The 25,844-nt window shown below is 38.7% G+C and overlaps 1 protein-coding gene across 1 annotated transcript in view; it reads left to right on the plus strand.

Annotated features, from left to right (window-relative positions):
• Nucleotides 1–25,844, plus strand: part of cryl1 (crystallin, lambda 1) — a 33,416-nt gene that overhangs the window by 5,918 nt on the left and 1,654 nt on the right. The window contains exons 4-8 of the mRNA XM_080038753.1: nt 973–1,134; nt 4,862–4,957; nt 5,474–5,572; nt 18,305–18,413; nt 25,639–25,745. Coding sequence (XP_079894879.1) covers nt 973–1,134; nt 4,862–4,957; nt 5,474–5,572; nt 18,305–18,413; nt 25,639–25,745 — 573 coding nt within the window. The remainder of the gene's footprint in view (nt 1–972; nt 1,135–4,861; nt 4,958–5,473; nt 5,573–18,304; nt 18,414–25,638; nt 25,746–25,844) is intronic.

Consider the following 25,844-nt stretch of genomic DNA (forward strand, 5'->3'; position numbering starts at 1 on the left):
TTAAATCATTTATAAAAGAATAGGATGTAAGTTAAAAAAAACTTCTTTAGAACTTCTTGAGGAACAAAAAGTCTCTTACTTGCTTGCTTTGTTAACAAGCGGAGCATCACTTTATTACGCTTGAATTCTGCAGGTATGCTGCCCAGCCCATTGTTGCTGCTGAACGTTAATTGATTAATGGAGTTTTAAATGCATTTTAACATTCACAATGGCTTTTTATGGCCACTCCTCGGGAACTATGTGTCAGAGTAAATACAACAAAGCCTCTGCTGGAGGGTTTAAACCCAAACTGGTTGTATCCGGTTTAAAAAATGTGACCTTTAACATTTTGTGAGATTAATGAGACCCAAAATGGTTGTATTTAGTAATTAAACAATTCAACCTTAAACACATTTGTCAGAGTACATTTACAGATGATATGTAGTTGTAGATTGTATTGTATTCATTTTAGTATTTTTACACTTACTAAGAAACAAACTAAACTTTTTAATAATTTATCATCTTTACTATGATCAAATAACCTTTGATGACAAAGAGTTAAAGTTTAAGGATTAATCCACTTAAATTATAGTGGATAAAAATGTTCACTCACTGTCCTTTAGTGGTTTTGGTCAGAGTACATTCGCCAAACTCAAGGGGAACACAATAGTCTGACGTTAAAGTCTATTTTTGATAATTCCTGTTTTAACTGTGATGCGTTGCTGGTGCTCTACCAGGACTCAAATATACAGTAGATGTTTAACTTTGTAGTGCCATGATGTACACTGGAAGTGGTTAAGCATTTACTATATTCTTACTTGTATTATTGTACATCATATTTAAAACTGTTTTCATAATGAAAGGAAAGTTTGAAAAGTGGGAGCAGGGATATAACATATTACTAATAATAGCTGGGTAAATGTCTCTCTCCCTTCTGTTTTTCTATACGAGTGTCCACTTAACCTCATATGCATGTGTGCACGTGTTTTCCAGGAGTGTGTATTTGAGCAGCTTGAGGTCAAGCAAAGCGTCTTCCTGGACATTGAGCGTTTAGTGGGTAAAGATGTCATCCTGAGCAGCTCCACCTCCTGTCTGGTGCCAAGCAACGTCTTCTCCAAAGTGCAGAGCAGGAGCCGCTGCATCGTGTCCCATCCGGTTAGTGCTATAAACTGAGGAAGCCATTTAATTCTCCAGTCATGTACTTTTTGATGCATTACCTTTTATAGCAGGGGTGTCCAAACTTTTTTCACTGAGGGCCACATACAGAAAAATCTACGAAGGGCCGGGCCACTTTGCAAAAATAACACATTTATCAGGACATGTAGCTGCTCTGATGTTTAGTTTCATAGTGTTTTCATAAATTGTAATCCTTCTTCACAGCAACACTTTACTTGCACATTAAACAGATACATTCCCCCTCTTGTTAAATGCCATTGATACACCCAGTGTTTTCTGCTTTTGCGTCCAATGTCCAGCTGGGTGAAAATAGTAGCCAGCCGAGATCCCGACCCTCCAAGGGGGGTCCGGGGGAATACCCCCCCGGGAGATTTTTTAAAGTTTTTAAAGTGAAATGCATGAATCTGGTGCACTTTGAAAGGGAAATGAGGCTGAAGAATTTTGTATGAAAAAAATGGAGACACTGTGTCAGATGAATTAGAAGCTATTGGAGAAGGACACATGGATTTTCCATAATAATATTAATTTAAAATAAAATGTTATGCAGGGTCCCCTGGGATGGGCTTGGAGCTCTTTTTCTTTTTTGGGACATATTTCTCTGTAATATAATGAGTGCATTTAAATTATTTAAAAATTAAAAGGGCCATATTACATTATATTTTTAAAATGTGCCACGGGCCAATCAATCAGTTTTGACAACCCTGCACTAGTGGGTTAACTAAGAAATGCAAAAAATTTTTTTTTTTAATTTTTATTTATTTTTTTTCCAAAGGGCCATATTACATTATATCTTTAAAATCGGCCGCGGGCCAATAAAAGGCGGGCGGCCCGCGGGCCGTAGTTTGGACACCCCTGCTTTATAGCTAGTGGAAGCAATTTTAGAAGTTGTCCTCCTATCATTTGTCCTGCATTGGTGGTCTGCAAAAGTCCACTTCTGGGTGAACACATAAATAAACACATGTTTGTCTTCTTCTTTTTATTAAACAGTCAAACATATTTTATAAAAGTACTTATTTACTTTATTTTATTTTTATTTATTTTTTTGATTGGGAACACTTTAATTGCTAAAAATGTAAAGATCCACCAACAGTTGGCTCAGGGTTTGAAGCAGGCCAACCAATTTGACACTTTCTGAATGTTAGAAATGCAGTACTGAACTTGAACTATATGGGAACTATTTACTTCATCACAGTCATACTATAATAGCAACATTAAAACAAATTCCGCCTTGTTAAACTTACCACTTTTTTCTTATAGACCTACGGAATCCGTTGTCGTTCCAACACATCAAATAGTAAATCAGTGTCATCATTACATCATAATGTCCCACCATTATAATGTTCTTCTCAACCCACCTGCTAGATTTTGACTTGTCACGACATGTTTGTACAATCTACAGTTTTATAAGTAGAACCACAGCTTTACCACAGCTAAATGTTAGAGTCCCTGGGAAAATGCTGCTTCAGTCACATTCTCCGTCCTTGTCAAAGCATGTACATCACTGACATGCCTCAACACAGTCAGCAGTTTTGTTGCATATCTGCAAATGAGCAAACTTTATCAGTGTCCCAGTTGGCTATGCAATATTTATATTGTTGCTTTTGAAATGAAACATTTTTCAGCTTATAGATTGACCCTGAAGAAAGCGATCTAGTAACAGTTACCTCAAGTCAAAACACTAACACCACAGCCTTATCACAACAGCAGTGAAGCCTACTGACTGTCAAATACAACGTTTATATTAGATTTGATTCTATTGTTATCCTTTTGCATTTATAGAGAGAAATAATACAGACATGACTCTTTAATCTGGGACAGATCTGGCGGCGCTTACATTTGCATGATATCACTGGTGTTTATTTTACTTTCTACGCTGACTTTCAAAATCTTTCCTGTCTTTTTTTAAGCCGACTGGCTTGCAGTATGTTAAGATACAATTTGACCCATCTATTAAAGTTAAAAAGACAGGTTAAGTTACCTTTATCCACCAAGCTTAGAAAGGGATTTAGTTTTCACCACACAAGTGCAGTTCATGTTCCTTTCTGTCAGTACTTCATTTTTAGCTAAAAAAGGTTGTGAATGTGCAGTTGCAATCGAGTTGTGTGGTGAGCTGTATTTCCTCTTTCAGCAAGGGAATATATTTTGTAATGTTTATTTGCATACATTTTTATTTTGAAATCATAGAGACACACGAACACATTTGATTTATCACATCCATTCTGTCAATAGGGGCGACTGTGGCTCAGTTGGTAGAGCGGGTCGGCTGATGATCAAAGGGTTGGAGGTTCGATTCCCGCCCTGTCACCTGTGTCATGGTTGTTGTGTCCTTGGGCAAGACACTTCACCCACCTTGCCTCGTGTGAATGTCGATAGTTAGCCGGCTATCTGTGTGTGAATGGTAACGTGTAAATGGGAACAGGTCTCCCTTGCAAAAGAGTCTTCGGTCTCAATGGGACTTACCTGTATAAATAAAGGTTAAAGAAAAATAGATATGTCGTAAAAATTCTACATACATACATACATACATACATACATACATACTAGGGGTGTGAACGTTTACAAAAATGTCTAACCGTGTACACAACGGAATTTTTTTCGTGTACCCGGTTAACCGTGACGTCATTGTCCTCGTGCGCCCGCCGTCCTGTAGGCGAGCGCACACACACACACGCGTTCGCCTGTCATGTGCGCCGTCATTATCGCGCTTCATTCATTTCCTGATTAATATAGCCTATCGCTTTCTACATGTCCACGTTTATGCAGGTTGAACAGGTGTTATAAAGTTCAGGCTACTTACGCGCGTAGTTCACGTCAACCGGGTAACTTTAATCTTTAGGTTATCTTTCATCACTCTTCCGTGGCTGTGAGTCGAGCCCGAGAACGGCGCCTCCCCGTGTGTGTGTGCGTGTGTTTGCGATTATACACACACTCTCACACACGCCGAGGGACAGACAGATTGGGCAGACTAGCTTTTATCCTCCCCAAGTAGTTTATTAGTGATGTAAAATCAATAAATGCGTGTCTCCAGAACATATTTAAAAACTTTGAAAAAAAGAACATTTAAAATTTGAAGATTTTTTTTTTAAACGGTTTTCGTTTATTGATTTTTCCTAAACGTTTATGATTTACTAAACGGTTACTCGTGTACACATGTACACGTGCACACCCCTAATACATACATACATACATACATACATACATACATACATACATACATACATACATATGCTCACATAGTAAATCAGTTATCATAGTAAAGTTGTTCCTCCTACCAACAATGATCCATTGTCCTTTAATAAGGTGAAATCATAGTTTTGACACATGTTCCAGTCAGTTAAAGTTGATGCTTAAGCTAAGTTTACTATTACCACTACTGTATATGTTGTAATACAATACACTCTTCTTTTTTGTCAAAAATAGATATTTAAGATTTTACCAATACAATAACTAATGTATTATATGACCTCATCATGCCATTTCTACTTACATTATTTAATTCAAGTTAAGAAAAAAACAATTGGTTAACTATATGAGGAAGTATGATTTTAGTATTATTAAAATGAAGATGAAGAAAATGTATGTATATAGTCCAAATTCCCATAATCAAAGAGGCCTAATGACATTACAGTTTACAAGCTTTTCACAAACATGCCTAGGCACAGTGTAGGACCCAACGTATAATGTGTGATTGTCCTGTGATCCCCAGGTAAACCCACCTTACTATGTCAAACTGGTGGAGCTGGTGCCTCACCCAGAGACAGCAACTAACGTCATGGACGCCACCCACGCCCTAATGACCAAGGTAAAGATCACAAATTACACAATACTATGTAAAAACCTTCAGAGGAGATGTAAAGGTCAAATTAAAAAATATGAAAGGAGGCCAGGACTGGAGTAATATAGTATGTTTAGTGTTGGTAGGAATCCTAGCTTGGAAACATTTTCACTGTATGAATGTATTTGTTGGTTGTATTCCAGGTTTGATTATTTAATCATCAAAGTATGTGAATCCAGTCATACATTTAGCTGTTGGCCTGGATTACCAGACAATGGTGACAGATTTTAGCAAGTCACTATTCCTTGCACGTCTCTACAAGCTGAATTTCATAAGATGATGAATTAACTGGAACTGGAAAGCATTGCAATGTCTTCCTGAAAAGAGGCAATTCCGTTTTAATCTTCTGGTGAACTAGGGTTGTCAGTAGGCCTCATGTAAATAATGACCAACATTTATTTTATTTACTAACATATGTAGTCATAAGCATTGTCTTTTTGAAGATATTGCCATTTTTGACATGACAGATTTCACTGGTTTCAGGTTGGCCAGGCACCCGTCTGTCTGAGGAAAGAGATCGATGGCTTTGCCCTCAACAGAGTGCAGGCAGCCATTATCGCAGAGTCTTGGAGACTTGTCAAGGTCAGTGTCTCTGGGTTGTTAATGGTTTATTTGAAAAATACCCTAAAATATGGTCCAGCGACCCCATTGCACTACAGAAAAGAAAGATGCCGTTTTAGGGTTAAGATTGGTTACTAAAAGTAAAAACATAGTTTGTTTTTATTCGACTGAATAGCACATTGTCGGAAAACTGTCCTTTAACAAAACTCCTTAAATCTTTATTTATTTATTTATTTTAATATATTTTTTGGGCATTTTTATGCTTTATTTGACAGTGCAGAGAGACAGAGGTGAAATGGGGCAGAGAGGGAAGTGACATGCAGAGAGCGACCGCGGGCGGGAATCGAACCCGTGTCTGCTGCTGGGCCCGGCCCGGGGGGGACGCCCTACCAACTGAGCTAAGGGCGCCCCCAAAAGCTCCTTAAATCTAAATGAACAGAGCAAGTTAGAGGTGGAGTCAGCGATTCTGGAGAATACTTTCGTCTGTTGTCATAATAACTTTTTTGTCAAAATCTGTGAATATCTCCTCATGATCCGCTATCTGTCCATTCTGTGTAAAAATCCTAAACTCTTTAAACTTGTATTTAAACAAAGGACAAAGGGGCCCACCATAGGTGGCAACATGTCCATCTACAGAGCCTAGGCTGTGTATTAAAATTGATTATTTTTTTCGGCACGCAGACAGTACGCACAAGTAGCGGACTATAAGGGTGTATTCACACAGGGAAAGTCCGCTAGTTCACTTGCTTTGGTCCAGACCAAATAGAGTTTAGATTTTTTTTGTTTAGTGTGGTCCACTTTCATATTGCCGCTTTTGTAAGTGAACCAGCATTACGAAGCAAAACCACACGTGATCTGAGGTCATTCATTCATTGGACAGACATTCTGGGAAGCAGGAAAAACAAAGTAAAAACTGCGAAATATATCATTGATATAATATGGGGTTAAAAATAATAAAAAGGCCTACATCTAGCCTATAAATAAAGAAAAAAAATCAAATTATTGTTGTTTCATATGGTTATAACTTATAATATGAAGCCCTATGACAATGCCACATTATGTGGCGTGTAGTCTACGATGTGAAACATAGTTTTTACTGTATTTTTGCTGCTGGACGTGCGGCTCGCGAGAAGAATTATAGGCTCAAGCTGACATTCAGCTGATTAGTAAACTGTGTATCAGCTGGGTGTCAGTTTGGCGCAGTTCAGCTCCAAACTGACACGGGGATAATATTGACGGTCCCATACATGGGAAGCAAAATTAAAACACACACTTCTTGCGCAGCGTGAACCTGTTGGCACTGTGCGGGAGATGCTCCCCTCTCCTTCATCTGATCGCTGAACACATTCAGCATTTTTACGCGTCCTCTATCTAGATCAAATGTAAAATATTGTTCTGGGCTCCTGGTCAAACCACAACTTATCGTCCTAACAATGGCGACAACAACACTTTCCCATAATGTGAAGCTGACGGCAATTTATTAAAAAAGAAAAGTCACAGTGCTTCCTGCGTTTGGAAACGCACCGAGACTACCTCTTCAGCTGGGTCTCGGAGCGCTTTTTTGGTCCGCCCCCGAGTGCGTTTGCTGTATTCTCACCTGCTTGAAAGATGCGCACTGAAGGCGGAAGTGCACCTGAGTTTGTTTCAACCGAACTAAACACGGCATGTGTGAATACACCCTAAGACTGACGTGACTATAAGCGTTCTCCAGAATCGCTGACTCCACCTTTTTAAGTGTGAATTTGGCACCAATATATTTTTCCAAATCAAATGTTTAAATGTTGATAAAATTATATATAACAAAATGTGAATTTCCAACGGGGAAAAAAATTTAAATGTGTATGTCATTACGACTTTTTGTAGTGTTAGGTTATAGGTCCATCTAAGGTCCTCATAACGTTAGACTAACAAGAGTGTGTTTGTGTGTGTGTGTGTGTGTGTGTGTGTGTGTGTGTGTGTGTGTGTTTGTTTTTATTCCTGGACAAGTCTCAGTAAGGCATTGTTTGGCTGAGGACTGCTGCTGATGGTTTTGTAATAGAAGCAGGAAAGAGAAAGTACCTTGTCAGCTAACCTCTGCTATAATCTCCAGGCTTTTCCTTCCAAAAAGGAACATAATGAGAGTGAATGATCTTTAGCCTCTGATGACAGGCACCATTAAGATCACTTATGGAAGAAATGGTTGGAATGATAATAAGGACGGTGATTGTCACAGCAATTGTTACCTGAACTGGACTTTTCATTGTGATTCAGGCCACCGACCTCAGAATAACCTCAAATTACCCTCTTTATAGAATAATATGAGGGCAGATAAATCCGTAGGAGATTCAGAAACATTGGTCCTAAATTTTCTATACTTTCTAATTTGAAATTGACATGTTAATTGCAAACAATTGTTATGTTTGTTGCATTGCAGCATTATTGCAGCATTATTCTGTTTTAACACAAGGCTAAATTATATTGTTAATTGTTACCAGTGTAATATAATTAAACATATATTGCCATCAACTGGAAATTAAGCATAATTTCTTTCATATAAATGAATATATGAAAACTTTACAAGATTTAAATGCCCTGACAATGTATTTTTCCTCAAGTAGTTACTACTACTACTTAACCGTTTTCTGGCAGAGTTAGAACATTATTGGTTCCCATTCTAATTCTCCTTTCCTGTGAGCTCTTCTTCACTGTTTTGAAGTGGGTAGCGCTTAACTGGAAAAGGGTGTTGTTCCACACCCTTTAATGCACTTAACAGGATTAATTTGAATCAGAATTGGATGACGTTTTCCTTTCGGCAAAATCTGATCAAACCGCACCCAGACCTGACAAAACAGATTAGCTTCACTTTGTGAGAGTATTTTTAGTTTTTTTATTTGATTGATTCTTGAAAATAGAACTTGTTCAGATCACAAGTCAGAAGTAAGCTGAATGATCACCTATATAGTCAATGCAAGAGTAGGTGTAAGAGGTGGATAAGTGACACACAATGCATTTTAAGACATTTAATCCAAATAAAACTTCCTTTTTGATGAAAGTTAACTAGTTTAAAATATAGTAGTCTAAGCGGTAATTAAATAGCTGCGCCCTTTGTGGGGATGAATAACTACTACACACACACACACACACACACACACACACACACACACACACACACACACACACACACACACACACACACACACACACAGAGGGCATTATAACCCTAGAGACCGATATTGATCAGTGTCCCTTTCTACCTCTTTATCCATTCTCTTTCTCTGTCGGACATTTGTGTAACAACTAAATCAGCACATTTTGTCCCTGTTTCTGAAATAACTGTCCTCCTAGGTTACAGTATGTAACTGTATCACATGGACAAAAATCACGTGTCCACCACACACACATACATACACACACACACACACACACACACACACACACACACACACACACACACACACACACACACACACACTCACTCACTCAAAACAGGTAGATCAACTGCAGGTGGCAAAAACACTTTAAAATATCAAAACAAATAATTACATCTGACTTAATCAAGACCCAACTTGGAAGAGTGGCACACATGCGACCGCAATATGGGTGTGACACTCAACATGTGAGGTTTTCCAGTTTTCATAGACGCGGTTGTTCCATTGAAGTAACTGATTCAGATTTGTGTTAGAAATAGTTATATGTCATTAGAAGCTACAATCAGAGAACAATGTTTGAAAATGTGTCTCAAAGCCAACCAAAATACTATTCTGTGATAATATACCTTTCCCTCCTAAAATCATGTGATAAAAGATAACTCCCACCTTCTTGTCACATTAGGTTGACTAAAATAAATGCTGAAAACATTTATTTTTGTATCCCTTTATTTAAGAACATGAAGAGATAATTGTGTATTGTGTGGAATTGTCCGAAAGAATAATAAATACAATACAATACAATACTGTATAATCACTTTTATTGTTTACATGGTGCCGTTACACACCATCTTTATGTAAATAAATAGAGATAGAGAATAGATGGAGAATAATCAAGATTAACAAAACTCATAACATAAGATAGAATGATAAAATAACAGCAATAAATACACCATAACAAGTTATATAAAAAAACAGGAACCAGATTACATTTATACATATACTATTTATGAATGGACCATTTTCATTGATAACTCACATAGCAAAACTGTTTACCGTATTGTTAAAATAAACTGACATACATGTTGAAAAGGAGGAATATACATTGTTAAGATAATGGCATTTTACTTTGGAAATGTGGGACAAGGGATTGTCTAAATCTCAGCAGAAATCTCTTTCTCGTGCACTTTACACTTAAATGATTTTTCACGCCCTTAAAAGGATTCTCTACAGTTATAAAGGAGGGTGAATGTCTGATGGTACACTCATTGTTGGGTTGGTCCATCTCGTGCATTTACGCCTGAATAGATTTTTTTTGCTGCTTCGCATGATATGACAAAGTAGAGGGACATGGCTGCACTTGTTTCTCCTGCAGGTCCCATCACACCATCCCTAATTTTCTTATGACTTAAACAAGGGAAAGGTTGGTGCAAGATTGAGTCACTCTGAGGGGGTGTGCACAAACAACTCAATTTCCTTCATTTGGATTTTTGATTACCCTTACTTACTTACTTACTTACTTACTTACTTAGTTACTTACTTACTTACTTACTTACTTACTTACTTACTTACTTACTTACTTACTTACTTACTTACTTACTTACTTACTTACTTACTTACTTACTTACTTACTTACTTGCCGACTTTTAAATCAACAAGCTTTTGAAGAGCCTTTTCTTCATTAAAAAGTCATTATTGGGCAATAATGTAACCCAATCATATTCTTGTAGTGCTTGCGGCTTAACAACAGGGTGAGGATGACGATACTCTGTTATAGATGCATATTTAAATATTTAAAATGAGAAGTAAAAAAAGACACAATAATCACGCATATTCAATCTGTTCCAGCTAAAATTACATAACTAAGTCAAAGTTCAGATCCTCACCAGCACTGCTGATTCATATTTAAAATACATACTATATGTTCCATGTACATGTTACATATAAGTGTTTCCACCTTTTTACCACAACATGCTGGCAGATTTAAGTAAAGACATGCTAACTCAGTTGCTACAAAAGACTGTATACCCCTAGACAGAAATCTGTCAATCACAATTACTCTCTGTGGATTCTACTAGGTGATTGCTAAAAAAGCCCTAATAGTATTAAGTTTTAATTTTTCTGTAGTAAAAATCCATTCATGGAAGCAGTTATTCATTGTAGAATGTTTTAGGGGCGGGGATTATGGTAGCCGACCTGAGTCAGGGTGGGACGGTGGCATGTGTCAGGGAAGGATTGAATAGTAAAGACCTCTGAGAGCTGATCGGCACAAGATTTGAGGACTTCACCAGGTACTCAATTAGGTCCAGCAGTTTTCATTGTATTCACTGACCTAAACACCCAACTCACTTGATGTTCCTGGAGTTTGACAGCAGGCAAATAAATGGTTAAGTTGCTCTGCTATCAAGGTGCACACTTGACATGGATTGTTGTTTGTCAGATGGTCCTCCACCTAACCTCACTAGGCCTCAGGCTAACTTTTCATCTCTATGGCATGTGTGTTGTTGCATTGTTGATGTCAAAACATCTTCCACTCATCTCCAACACAAGTCAACTGAATGATTACTTGAAATGGACAAACAAGCCCTGATGGGATTGTGCAGTGGCCTGTGGAAACGTATTAATACATTCATGTGTTCAACAGTGCAGTATACGTCACAGGAAGACAGACCGCACGAGATGGAACATTTTGGTTCATTTCTCATATTTAATTTATAGCAGAAATGACTTAAGTTGTTATTTGCAATGAAATTCTTAGTTCTCAGGCTCCCTCCTACAACACTTTGCAAATATTTTTTTTAAAATAGCCCATTGTGTCGCAGTTAATTTATAATTGACCTCACAATGACATTCATGGTTTGAGTAGGATGTCTTGCTACTGGTGGTACATCGGTTTGGGACATGAACAGTAATGTAACAGCATTCAGAAGACACCACTTATTAGGGCAGGCATTTCGTTAGTTGGATTGACTAGATACTCGCAAGTGGAGAGCAACAGGCATTATTGGAAAAAAGCATTGGATGACTTGGAGCAACGGTCCTGTGCTTGACATAGTTTGGATTTTTCAGTCTCTCTTCAAATGACTCTGGACCCTTTTGTTTCAAGAGGAGCTTCTCTGTTCACTGATGACCCAAGTGGGCCTGAAGTCAGGTGAAAGCACTTGTTAGTTCAGTCAATGCTGAACTCAAGAAAAGGACAACGATCACTGAGAATAGCATTTCACCACTCCCTCCTGCATAGTGACTGTAAGATAGCATCCATGCATTCAGTGTGTGTGTTATTTGTGTCTTCACACAGGCCTGTGGAAGCTCAGACTCATATCTACATGAGATTCCATAGTGTGCATGGATCACTAACTTGTGAGGCTCCTGGTGAGGAGACTTATCACTGAGGGCACCCTTAGGTCCTAGCTGACGAAAATGCCACATTGCTGTTAAAGTGTCAGCCTGCGTTTGGGAAAGAGCTCCAGTTGGGTGCATCATAAAGCAACCCGATCACCTGATGAAACTGCTTTCAGTGAAGTAGAAATGAAAATAAGGCAATGATAAAAACACAGGATCACATGTGTTTTGTGTCTAACGTCATGGCATGTGTAGGTGAAGAAACAACTTAAATGTGTCTTTACAGAGCTGTTACTGTCTGTGCAAAGTCTTCACATGTATCAAAAGAATGTCGTAGAAATCGTTCAGTTCTGCCATGTCATGCATTTAGTTCACATGCTGTGGAAAAACAGGGAGGTAATGGTAAGGTAAAATTGTACTTCTCACATAGTGTCTAGAGGCAAAATAACCAACAACCCCTGCAACTTCTGTCAAACATAAATCAACGATCAACTCCACTTAAATAGATATTAGATAATAGATAGATAGAGAGAGAGAGAGAGAGAGAGAGAGAGAGAGAGAGAGAGAGAGAGAGAGAGAGAGATAGATAGATATAGAGAGATAATTTTGAAATCGTAGAAGGCGTAATCAATCTCGCAATCACGTAAACCTGCGGAAGATTAATTTGTATATGTTCTTAATAGGGGAACCTGACCTTGTAGCTTTTTACCTTTCTCATTAGAACCAGTGGCTGTGTTTCTGGTATCCCTGGTATATGTTCAGTGATTTTTCTCTGACTGATAAGAATTTTTGTCACGCTGTTTTTCAATCATGTTTTTGCCATTTTCTTTAAAAAATTCTTGACAACCTGTCCGAAAGGAATTACCTTTCTATCCTTTCAACTGCTCCAGGTGTCAATGTTGATCAACAGGTAAATCCTGAACGCAGTAACTATCAGTTCTCATAGTATGTGGGCCTGGCTCCAATTAAGTCACATAGGATGCTTATGGCCTTACTCAACCGGAATGTGTCTAAGAGGGTTGCAGTCTTCCTAAGAAGCAGGGGTGATTGGTTGTCAGCAGGGGTGGTTTGATTTATGTCTCCAGCAGACAAAAGAGATTTTGAATATGCATTGCTCTAAGGCCAAGAGCAGGTTAACTTGTTTGAAGCAGCTGACCTGAGCTCCACCCCACTGCCCTGCCAGGTGTCTAAAATTAAGTGATTTACACTGGAGATGGAGGGGAGCAACAGGGGAAAGTGAATTCTCAGAATATGCTGGATCAGATTTATATTCCAGTTCTGATGAATTCTGTCTTGACTGGGAGTCTCCCACACAGGACGGTTAGCTTGTGGGGATCTAACTTAAAGGTGCACTATGCAGTTTCAGGGGAGGGGCATTTGATTACATTTGCAGAGCCTGTAGTGAGTTTACAACAACAACAAAAAAATTCTACACGTACTTCCTAGTATTGAAGTCAATACAAAATTATTTTGAGGCACCTGGAACCAAATGTTAGACTTGAATATGTTTGTTAGCAAATCTGTGGGTCCTGCTGCTGTTAACAACAGTTAATCAGTTTTGTTGCAGCTAGCGTTCTAACTTTAAACAGTCCCAGGGATCCAATTTTCCTGTGTAGAATGTTTATTTATTCAGTTATGAGAATGTCCCTTAGAAAATGTTCCCTTCTCTGACACACTTAGTTACATAGTATGCCGTTATAAACAGAGTTATCCTAGTCGGTAATGCTTTTTTTAAATGTAAGGCAGTATAAAACACACTGAGTTTTCCAAAATAAGGTGTATAATGATTAATACAAAGTTGACAAGTGATGGCAAATGTCTGCAGTGTTCGTTACATTGCCTTATTTCAATTTAGGTCCTACTCCTAAATAGCCTAACAGTTAGTTTCAAAGGTATAAGTTAAAGCCACTACGAGTAACATGGCACGTTGGTGTCCCCTTTAGACAAAATCGGTAGTATTTTTACGACGCCAGCTGTCGTGAAGCTGTTTTCTAGCTCGTGCCGGGCGTGCGAGATTCAAATGATCAGGAAGCAATATAGTGCATGTCCGTGTGTTGTAAGTGTGAGGGCACCGGACTCTTTTCGGCTCTGTGAGAGTGGTTAGTGACACAGCATCAACTAATGCCAGTCAGTGCTACACACACCTGATTGCAATGAGTTGATGCAGTGTCACCTAACTCTCACGGAGCTGAAAGACTCTGTGTCCTCACAGAAAGCGAATGAACGAGAGACGGCAGTTAGTATGGATCACGATGAGGTAATGTGTTTATGTTGTTGTAAATAATGACTATTTCAGATGAATAATGGTCATCTGATGATGCTGGTGAGGCAAAGTAAGCTTTGTTTTAGTAGGCTACCGCTCATTCATTTAGGAGTCTAGTTCGCTCCAGTGAAATTGTGTATACGTTGCTTGGCAACGCCCTCCCGCCCGCCTTTCTCTCCCTTTTAGCTTTTCTTCATTGCATTTTCTTTTTTTTCTTTGATGGTTCAGCCCCGTTATCAGTCATTATAACGACAAACAACTGTCTCAAACAAGGCTCCCGCTCCCCTTCCCTCACCTGGAGGGGTAGGCTTCTCAAATCGCGTTGTTGCACCAAACTGAAATCTGCGACCAATACGGATATGAGACCATAGAGCATGCACGCGTGAACCGAAAATCGGACTGGGTGTGCGACCAGACCAAACGCAGTAATAAAAACTATATAAAAACGTCTTTCTTTGCACTGATGGTCTCGTTTGCTGTTAAAGGTAATTTATGATTATGTGAGGAAACATGAGGCTGTTTAAAAGATATTTAAATGTTACTCGGAGCTGCTTTAATGGTTGTGTGTGTGTCAATGTGTTTTTTTAGTGAAGATGTTCCAGTCAGAACCTGATTTATAATATGATAATTCCACAGGCATTTCCCTCAACTGCAGGTGTTATTATGTTTTCTTGTGAAAGCTGCTTCCTCAAGATACAGGTTACGGAAATCAATGTTACCCAACTCACAAAAGGTCAGAGAGGATCTTAATATTTTTTTTAATGTGTGTGTGTTTCAGTTAGGAACTTGTTCATTCCAGGTTAACTTTGAATTTTTTCATGGTCTCAATGGCACCAAGTTGTCTTGTACACGAGTACGAGAAAATGATAACTGTCACTCAGCAATCATAAAACTGCCACTCCTTGACACTACTCAACGTCTACGCCTTACGGGTTTGGTTTTATGTGCTTGGGTTCCATCTGACTTCTTTCTACAATTCAACTACATGGACGTTACATACTAATTATTCAAAGTGGATCAAATTAAAATAAGGTCCCTAAACAATTACCAATGTGTCAATAAATACCTTGATTGGTGTCAGAAAGTTGAAAATGTATCCAGATTAAAAATTTACAAATGACAAATTTACAAATTACAAATATTGTTGAGCACCTGTTTCAAGAAAAAATGCCAAACAGAGGGTGCATACCTTTTTATAATTGCAACGTCCACAGTGCAACTCTGAAATCTGTCTCATGTCATAGTGACATAAAAGGAGAATAATATAGCTACTAAGATAAAAAAAAATACTATAAGCAGTCAAACACCACAACATATCTCTTGAGCTTTGTCTTAAAGGTATAAGTAGAAGGGAAGCATTTCATTGATAGTAGAAGGCTATTCCAAAAGCTTTGGAGCTGGTACTATCTATCTCCCTTACCCACTCGACTCAATCATGGAACAGTTAAAAAACATTTTTGGTTGATTTAAAAGGCACCAGAAGCTGTGCAGTAATGTAGAAGCTATTAAAGCCCCAAACACAGTATAGCATGGGTTTGCCTTTCAGATACGGTATGAGGTATTATTATGCGGTACTATTTTAATGAAGAACACTGACAATGCCTCTGCATCAGAGCCCTTCTTTTTCCTTACAATATAACACACCTGTCTACATTATTTAAGCCAATGTTGAATTGTGTTTAATTGCTACTTTAAAAAATGTTTTACTTTAACTGCCGTTTACTACCGTTCCATCTACTCATACAAAAGAGGGATGCTCCAGAGTTCACAATGCAGCTTAAAGTGACACACGCATAATAATTATCGATTCACACAATGTTTTTTTTATGAGTGAGTCGTATATGTCTCACGCTCCTGAGGCATTGTTAGAATCTGAATCATCGGCAATGAGACTCAACAATGGTAAGAACAACAAGAAGTAACTGAACAGGGTTGGTATCTTAGTAGAAGCTTCAATAGTGAAAGCAGTTCATGTACATTACTGTAAAGAAAATGTTAGGGGAACAAGGACAGATTCATGTGTAATACCATCCTTTATAGCAGTAAAATTTGGGCTTAGAATCATTACATTTTATTTGAAGCAGCAACCCAATCCTTCCTTTGCATTGAATTCACTAGTTGAACTTCGATTTGCACATTTGTGTCACTGACTTTTTGCAATCTGTCTCAGCTCTGACGTTTAAAGGGAAGAGATAGAAAAGGAGAGTCCATTATGGAAGAAGCCAGAGATCTTTTTCACTCAAGACCTATTGACATGTCCCAGTAGGAAAAGCATGTCTAAATAATGAAATTATTCATGACTAAATACCATTTAGATGCTTCAATTTCATGGAATCCCTGTCATGACTACCACATAAGTACAGTAGATCAGAGCCAGTGTTAAAGGTGGAGTAAGCCATTCTGGAGAATGCTTGTAGTCAAAATGACTTTTTGTCAAAATCAGTACGATATCCTTACGATCCACTACCTGTCTGTACTGTGCGTGCGCTGAAAGAAATATCCAATGTCAATACACAGCCTAGGCTCTGTAAACGGGCATGTTCTAGGTACGATGGTTCCCCTGTGTTTACATATCCTTTTTTTATATACCAGTTTACACTACAGAGCCTAGGCTTTCTATTGACACCAGATTTTTTTCAGCACACACAGAGTATGGAAAGGTAGCAGATTGTGTGGAGATATTCACTGATTTTGACAAAAGGTGATTTTGACACAACCATTCTAAAGAATTGATGACTCCACCTTTAATGCTATTCGTAACACCTGTGCTTCTCCTCAAAAGTTCAGTATTGGGCAATGAGGCCTGACAGTGGCCTTGTGATTGTCCTTACATAACGGGGAACCCTCCCCCCAAACCAAACACACACACACACAGAAAATGGTTGAGTCAGCGCCAGCGTTGGAAAGCAGAGCGGCTGAGAAATCGGCTGGTTGCCTCCAGTGATTACCGTGGAGAAAAGACCCCACCCACCGCCCCGCTTTGCTCAGATAACAGGCCCGTTGTTGGGACACTGGACCCAAACAATGGCGACCCTGTCCCTCTCCTCTTGCTCACCCTACTCTCTGTATCAGTACCCAAGCTTTGATTTCCTCCGCGCTCGGCCAATAGATATCTGTAACCCAAAGATACCTGAACTACTCCCTCTGTCTTTCCTTTTATCCATCCATCCATCCTTCCATCCCCAGCCCCTCGAATCACGATACTGCCTCCATAATCCTGAGGACACAGAATTGGCTGATTAGGGAAACTTTATATGTTGGGACTGGGAGTAGTCTGATGGGATCAAAGGGAATTTGGTTGGTCCAAAACCCTACTTAGGGGGTAAAAAGTCATGACTTTGTTGAACTGCAGAGGAAGATATCCTATTTATTACATCCTAAATAGTTTTGAGTTGCAGTTGTTGCAGTCGCATTGTTTGATGGTTGATGGCACCAAAACCCTCCAATCCAACCACCTGGGATCATAGAAAACACTTGTCAGACCTCTCAGGATTAACTTGTTAGCTATTTAAACTGCACTGACAGATAATGGAAGCGTATGCCTTGAAAGCTACAGTATGTAACTTTTTCATGAATGGTGGTTACATTCAAGCCATTGCCAAACGAGTTGACACAAAGTTGATTAAGCCTATCAGCTCCATAAAACTCTATGTATTTCTCAGTATGGCAGCGTTTACAAACTGGTGTCACCCCCTGGTACTGGTACAGGAGCTCAAGAAGCGCCTAAGAAATGTTTCAGTCGTGGATTCTACTGCTGAGAAAGAATCTGGGCATACAGCAAAAGGAATAAAATCCATGTGCGATCACGAAGGCTTATCTTAGATAACGTAGATGCGTAGATGCACCGACAGTGTTGCTGTAATTACTCATAGGGGCTACAGAAGTTACCCTCTATGCTAAAGCTGACGTAGGGAGGTACAGTCATACATTTACCAACTGCCTGATTTACCCCTTTTACGTAGGTAGATTATGTACATTAAATGAGCTGCTCTTAACCGTCTTTTTTTTCTCTTACTCCATCAGGATGGCATTATCTCCGTCAAGGATATTGATCTGGTGATGTCAGAGGGGCTAGGAATGCGTTACGCCTTCATTGGTCCCATGGAAACGATTCACCTCAATGCACCTGCAGGTAAATGTTCCCTCTTTTACATGAACAGTAGGTCATCACACACCTCTTGAAGCTTATGTTTTGTGCAATTCTTTACTAAATTTGAGCAACAGAGATGTAGAGAAAAATAAAGAGATGACAGGGGACAATAGTCATGGGCTACAAGGTAAAAAGGGGTGAAGGACCACAATGGTTTTTAATGCAAACGTCAGGTTTTTGATCAATATGACTCAAACCAATTACAAATCAAGCTGATTGTTCTTATGTTTAAGAAACCCCAACCCAATGGGATTTCAAGACACTCACGTGGATTTTATACTTAATAGTAGAGAATGTCATTGTTCAATATAGTAAATACTAATTAGTAAAATGAATTCATACTTTTACTGGACAATTTCCAATTCAGTCTTTATAAACAGAGAGAGAATAGATAGTTTAAATGACTGGGGAAAAGTATAACTATAAAAGCATAATCCCTGTTTATTTTACACAATTACAACTGTTGTATTTTATTCTAGCACTCAAGTAGAACCTAAAAATGATGTGACGGATGTTACATATATTTTAAGGTTTATAACATACCAAAGTTATTTACTCAAACACTATTCTGTGTACACAGGGACATAGCTCACATATTTCAGCCCAACATACATGTACTGTAAGGTAATGTGTCGTTCCTGTGTGTGTCAGAGAGAGAGAGTGAGAGTGAAACCTCAGGGAGATGGAGAATATCAAAGGGGAGTGTGAAACCCAGAGCGTAACCCTGGCTGTGTACACACACAGAAAAAGGGGACGCTTTGGCCGAACAAAGCAGCCTTTTGATGGGAAGCGATGAATGCACTCTCTCACACCAGTAATCCAAAACTCACAGAGCCCTCACGTTGCGGCCTTGAAAACCAGATGCCAAATCTTCCTGTAGTTACAGTGCTGGAGCTTAGTTTCTACCTTAGTTTTTCTTCTTCTGCTCAGGAAACAGTAGCATTATCATGTTCTCTAAAGATTGCTAAGTAGGACCTGCTCCTGTTTTGACTTCCCCTCCTTAAATCAGTATCCAATCAGATACTGGAGCACTCAGGCTCTCTGTCTCTCTCCGTCTGTTTTTCTACTCTGCCTGAATGACTTGGCTTTAGTACACCTCTTACCTGGACAGGAGAGCACTATGCTTTTTTAATTGAATAATCCACAGAAAAACCTACTGCCTGTAGTCTTACAATGGGGCTCGGAAATGTTTGTTACTTGCTTTTGACGTGTAATCATCTTAAAGCTATAGTTCGTAACTTTTTCATATAAATGAATGTCGTATACGTTCAAGCTATTGCCAAATTAGTTTATTCAAAGTTGATTAAGCCCATCAGCTCCAAAAAACACTCTCAGTTTTTCTCAGTAATTTACAAACTGGTGTGGCCAATCGACACATGTGCAGGAGCTCAAGAAGCGCCCACGAAATGTTTCGGTTGTTGATTTTACTGCTGAGATAAAAACCTGGACTAAAAACCCAGGATTAAAATCCATGCGCGATCACCAAAGGCTTACGTTATGGAGATGCATTGACAGTGTTGTTGTAATTACTCAGAATTCCTCATGGGGGCAACAAGTAACGCACTATAGCTTTAACACTTTACTTATGGTCTAGAATACCCATATACTATTTTGTGAAACCTTGCTGAAAATAAAAAATAAAAGTTGGTCAAGAAACAAATTAATAACATCCTGAGCAAACTGGTGGACAGCAGAGAAGTTGCTTAAGATAAGTATTGTCGTGATAAAAAGCAGATGATACAGTGTTAAAAGCAAAAGGTTTATTTCAAAATAGCAAGGGTTCCTCCGGAGGGGTCACTAGTGGCCATATACACGAGGGTATCTTGCTAAGAGTGACGCCGTTTCCTTAAAATCATCACACATTTAAGGACCATTGGCTCCCCAGGGGGGGTGGGGTGGAGACGTCTAAATTACATTACAGTGGGGTTGGAGGAGAGACAGGCTGAGAGGCAGACAGTTCAAATATGCATACATTGATATTGTAAACATGGGAGGGGCAGGCTGACCAGAGAAACCGCAGGGGGCTGTCTGCATGGACAGTGTGTTTATTCAGGGGCACTTTACATGGTGAAAACGTGACAGTTTTCCCGTTTTTGGTTTAAAAAAAAACCCCCCCGTTCAGACACAATTTATCTGACATCCTCACTCGTACACATGTTTTCAGAGGAAATGGGACGAAATCGCTGTAGTACGCATGCCAAGCCAATAGTCAGCGGTGACACAGCCTAGTAGATAGCTCTTCCGGTACAATTTGATGCATAAAACCTTACTGTAACCGAAAATTAATGCCACTAACGTTCATAAAGCGGTTGGTGTAAGCTTGGGGTTACAAGTATTGCAAATGACAAGCTTTCTGTCCTCTTATTTCACCGCATTGAACTCGTGAAAACAGAAGACATGCTGATAGTGAAGGGGCTTTGTGAGCGGCTACTTTCCTGTTAGGCGTACTTCAAAATAAAAGTCGACTCACGTTTGTCCAGTGAAATGCTATTAATGTTTAGCCAGTGAAATGCTTTTACTGTGAAGCCGTAGCCTCAATGCTCCTTTTGTTGAACAGTAACTTAACCGCTGCGCGCTGAACTATGGATAGTGTTTTTTAATGTAGAGAGAGCCGTGTCCCTGGCATATAGAAGCTATACACGTTTATTTGGCTAGAAAAACCGGCAGAGCACAAAGCTTTCCCCAGACAAAGTGGCCGGTGGTCTCAATAACTTACTAATCGCTTAGACTAAATTGGCGAGTGTTATATTTGAGCCCTGCACGACACTCTCCGCTGATCACAGTGATGGTGCCGCGGAGACACCGTGCATGTTATGTTGTCTTCTAACTTTATAACTCGCGTGTGGGTATTTTGACAGCAAATGTTATAGGGGCACTTTACACGACAACACGAAACGGTGCATACGCAAAAATATTCTCGCGGTTGCACTATATCATTTACATGAAAACAGCAAACGCAGGCATGAAACCGCAGGTTTTTGATTTCACCTCCCAGGGAGGATTTTTTGGAAAACACAACGGTTTTGGTTTCTTGTAAACTTGTAAACCATAGACTACGCATATGTGAAGTGGAGCCGTGACGTCAGCGTTACCAGGGGAAATGGTTTCAGTGTTTACAAGAAACCAAAACCTGGGAGGTGATCTCAAAAACCTGCGGTTTCATGCCTGCACTGTTAGAAATTTCCCTGTAAAAAAACATTAATCAACTGGCAGCAGGGTTGCCATTTTAATACTGTTAAATTAACATTATTTTACTGTCACTAAAATTGACAGGATTATACTGTTAATGAAAAAAAGGGATGAACCTGGACTAAATGTTTGTTATTTTGCTGTTTGCACCATGAGCGAAGGGGATGTTATATTTCATTGGGCAGATGTGTTTCATTCCATATATACGTTTACTATGTCCCCTATTTGTTCAAATGCTAAACATAGAGAGCAGCTTTCACTTGTTACAATATATCAAATTCAATGGAATGATTCATTTCTATTGTACATTGTCTCCTGAGTTGAACTAGGGATCTGGCTTAAGATGTCCACAAACCGTTTTGTTATAACCAAAAAATAACAGTTAGTTCACACTGAAATGATTTATTTCAACAAAATGCATAGTCAGGTAATGGAATGAAACATCCCCTTCACTGAAGGTGCAAATAGCAACATAACAAACGTTAAGTCCAGTGCAAGTCATTGTGGGAAAGGGGGCGTCCCTACAATACACTTTGTTGTGCTTACTTGATTTATCTAAGGCAATCTGTTTCCTTCATTCTACTGAGTAAACACAACTCTTCAGTTAAGTAAGACTAACTTGGTTTAATTACGTTAACTGCACTTTCCATTTCCAAGTAGATATAACTCAACTTTAAGTAAACTTAACCAGAGGATATAAAGTAAACAACACTTATTAGTTAAGATGTGGATGGATGAGGATTAATGAAGAAAATTGTAAAAGCTTCACATGCAGGCAGCTCACGTCAAGTTGTCCCTTCCAAGTTTGATGGTAAATTAACAGGAAAGTTCAGTAGGCTATTTTTGAAAAACATTACCGTTTCGTAACATAACAGCAAATGACTGTAATTTAACATACTGCCTTTTATATTAACAGTTAAATGCTGTTTTTATAAATAACAGGTTAATGCTGTTGAAATTCTGCTGTAAATTTACAGCAATTGTTTACAGTCTGCGTTTGCTGTTTTCATGTAAATGATATAGTGCAACCGTTTCGTGTTGTCGTGTAAAGTGCCCCTCAGATGTATAGCAGGCAGGCTGGCTAGTTTCCCCCCAAAGTTTCTATGGACACTTTTTGTTTTCTTCTCTTTGACGTCATGCTGGGTGACCTTTCGAAACCAATGTAACTGTAGCTGATTAGAGCTGCTATCCTTGGGGGGAAATGCTAGCTACAGGCTTTTATTGCTACCTTTCAAGGATACATACAAGAGACTTTGTGACTGAATACATTGATGGACAAAACTTTGACAAGCCATTTACCAACAAAAACATGATACGCAGCAAAATAAATTAGGTGCATAGTTGGATCCTTACTGGTAATGCTACTTTCCATCATTCATTTAATCATTGCATCATTCATATTGAGACATAGCCTACAGTATAATAACCATACAAATGTTTTTTTTACATTTGTATTAAGTTAAGCCTCACATTAAAAATTTGACTCCACATGAAATCCACTGAATTTAATGTACAGCACAAAAAGGGCAACAAAGGCAAATTTGTTCTTTGGGACAAATTAAAGTTAAGTTTTTATTTTTTATTTTGTTTAATCAAACTTATATATTTTTTTAATTTCTAACCTGATCTCCTTTTGAAAATATTTATTTTTAATTGTTTTATGGTATATAAACAAAGTCAGAAGATGGCAGGAAAAAGAGGAATTACATGGTGAGAAAAAAAAAGCAGAAAGCCTGAAATAACACTTGTATCTTCGTCCCACACAAAGTCTGTGTTTGGTTGAAGGTAGATGGCACTTATCACACTGCTGTGTCATGTATAGTGTGTCCCACTTAGTTTCATGTAAACACTCAAAGTTCAGCTTCGGGATTGTGAAACTTCATAAATGTTCAGTTTCCTAGCGTTGTTGTAAAACTTTATTTGAATAATAATTGTAAAAGACCAAGATTGACATTTAAAATTAAGTTTGTTTGGAGTGAAAAACGTTTAAAATCTTTTGTTGTGGAACTTCTGTCCAGTTTTAACAGAATTATTTTCAAAGTACACCTTTTGACCTGCCTTAATTAAACAGTTGTTGTGAAGTGGTCAGATCTTTACCACTATAATGACCTAGTCTCCTTTTGCGGTGTTTCTTATCACAGGAATGTCAACATAACATACCGTTGGCCCTCTTTATGACCAGTCTGTCGATGTGTTGGTTGTTGTGGAACCCTGTGTGTTGCCTCATGGTTCCTAAGCTGTTCTATATCCTATTTATGGGACAGGATCACGTATTTGATCCTCAAACACCTGATTGCATCCTTACCCATGCACCATCTCTGCCAATATGTCCTTGAGCAAGTCACTAAACCTCAAACTGCTCCTGGGGCGCTGTATGATGACAACCTGTTGAGTGTAGTGGGGGAGGGCATATGTGAACAGACACAATTTCAATATAGCCCTTGGTTTATAGACTTTTACTCAACTTAGTTAAGGTTAATGTTTATATAAAGATGCTGGACCTAGCATTTTAGCAAATATCCACTTGAGTAAGGCTCATAACAAGAGCGGTTAAAAGCTGAATATCTCCTCACGATCCGCAACCTGTTCGTATGTGTATGCTGAAAAATTATCCAGTGTTAATACACAACCTTGGCTGTTTAAACTTGCATGTTGCTAGCTACGGTGGCCCCCTTTGTTAACATACAAGTTTACGGAGCCTAGGTTTTTTTTCAGTGCACACACAGTACAGAAAGTTAGCAGATTGTGAGAAGATTTCCACTGATTTTGACGAAGTGATTTTGTCAACAAGCATTCTTCAGAATCACTGACTCCGCCTTTAATTGTAATTTGTTTGCAGGTTAGTGAATTCAACAAGGCTCCAACATTAGAAGTTGAAGGGTTTCATTTTCTCCTGGGAAGCTCCTTAAGTCGAGGAAAACCCTCTTTTATTAATCTTTAACAGTTTATTTGGGCAGCATATAAGTCATTCATTAGCCAAAGTCTGCTACATGACAACTAAATCGTTAAAATTGACTCTAAGTGAGTAATAATTAAAAGGATTCACACCTAAAGGTAAACTGAAAGGCCTCCAAAGAAGAACCTGATAGTTAGTTTTAAGGCATTCAAGAGGCACTCTTAGGTAAAGTAAAGTTCTCACTTCACTGTAACTGACCTCATCTTTTTATGACACTAGGAGCCAGTAGTAATCAATAGTTCTCTGTGGAAACAACTAAATCAAAAACCTGAGGCCAGTCTACAGCAAATGCAATCACAGTTGTTGGACTAATTTCTTATTTAGCTGTATTTTCATGTTTTCAATTCGGTGCAAGGCTGTATTAATATAGTAGTTTGAAGAAGGAGAGAGGTCCATATTTCACATAGTCTTGCAAAGGAGCGAATGGGCATGCCTCCTAAGAATGCATTGTACATGTGTCAACTTCTTAAACAAATTTATGTCAAGAGGTGGGTTCAGAGCAAAAAAAATGTTATTGATGTGTCTCCGTAGGACCTGTAAACATTCATTTCCATGTCGCCCAGAGCGGCAGGTGTACAACGTCGTACAAAGTCAGTCACACCAATTACATTGTTATTTTTGTTATCTTCCAAGGTTTGGAACTTTAAGAATAGAATAGTCTTTATTGTCCATGCACAACTAAATTGGATGCAGTTCTATCAGTGCAAACAGCAGAAAAGTGCAAAACAGGTAAATAAATATATAAATATAAAAGAGACACTAAAACACTGTTAAAACATATAAAAGAGACAGGATATCCCAAAATAGAAAGTAAAAACAAAGCATACCACACAAACAAGACATGCACAGCAAGATTAATCATAATTGCATATTCAAGTAGCGTTTAGTGCAACAAAAGCTCTTGGATAAAAACATGTTTTTAGTCTGTGCGTGTTATTGCATAACATATGTTAAGACATATGTTGTGATGCATACTATGTGAACAAACTGCTGTAAGATTTGCGGTATTTGCTTGTGTTCTCCTTCCTGGCCTTCTCCCTATAATCACTTGTCCTCCAACAGGTTTGGAAGACTACATGAAACGGTACGGAGAGGGCATAACGAGGGTTCTGAAATCCTTTGGGCCTGTACCAGACTTCTGCGGAGAGGGAGCCAAAAGCATTGCTGATGTAAGTACAGGGTTCCCCGTGGATATACAAGTTCAATTTAAGACCTTTTAATACCTTTTTAATGCCACTTCAAATGGAATTTAATGCCAACATCAAGGC

This window comes from Ammodytes marinus (assembly GCF_949987685.1).
Source record: "Ammodytes marinus genome assembly, chromosome: 12".
Taxonomy (NCBI): domain Eukaryota; kingdom Metazoa; phylum Chordata; class Actinopteri; order Uranoscopiformes; family Ammodytidae; genus Ammodytes; species Ammodytes marinus.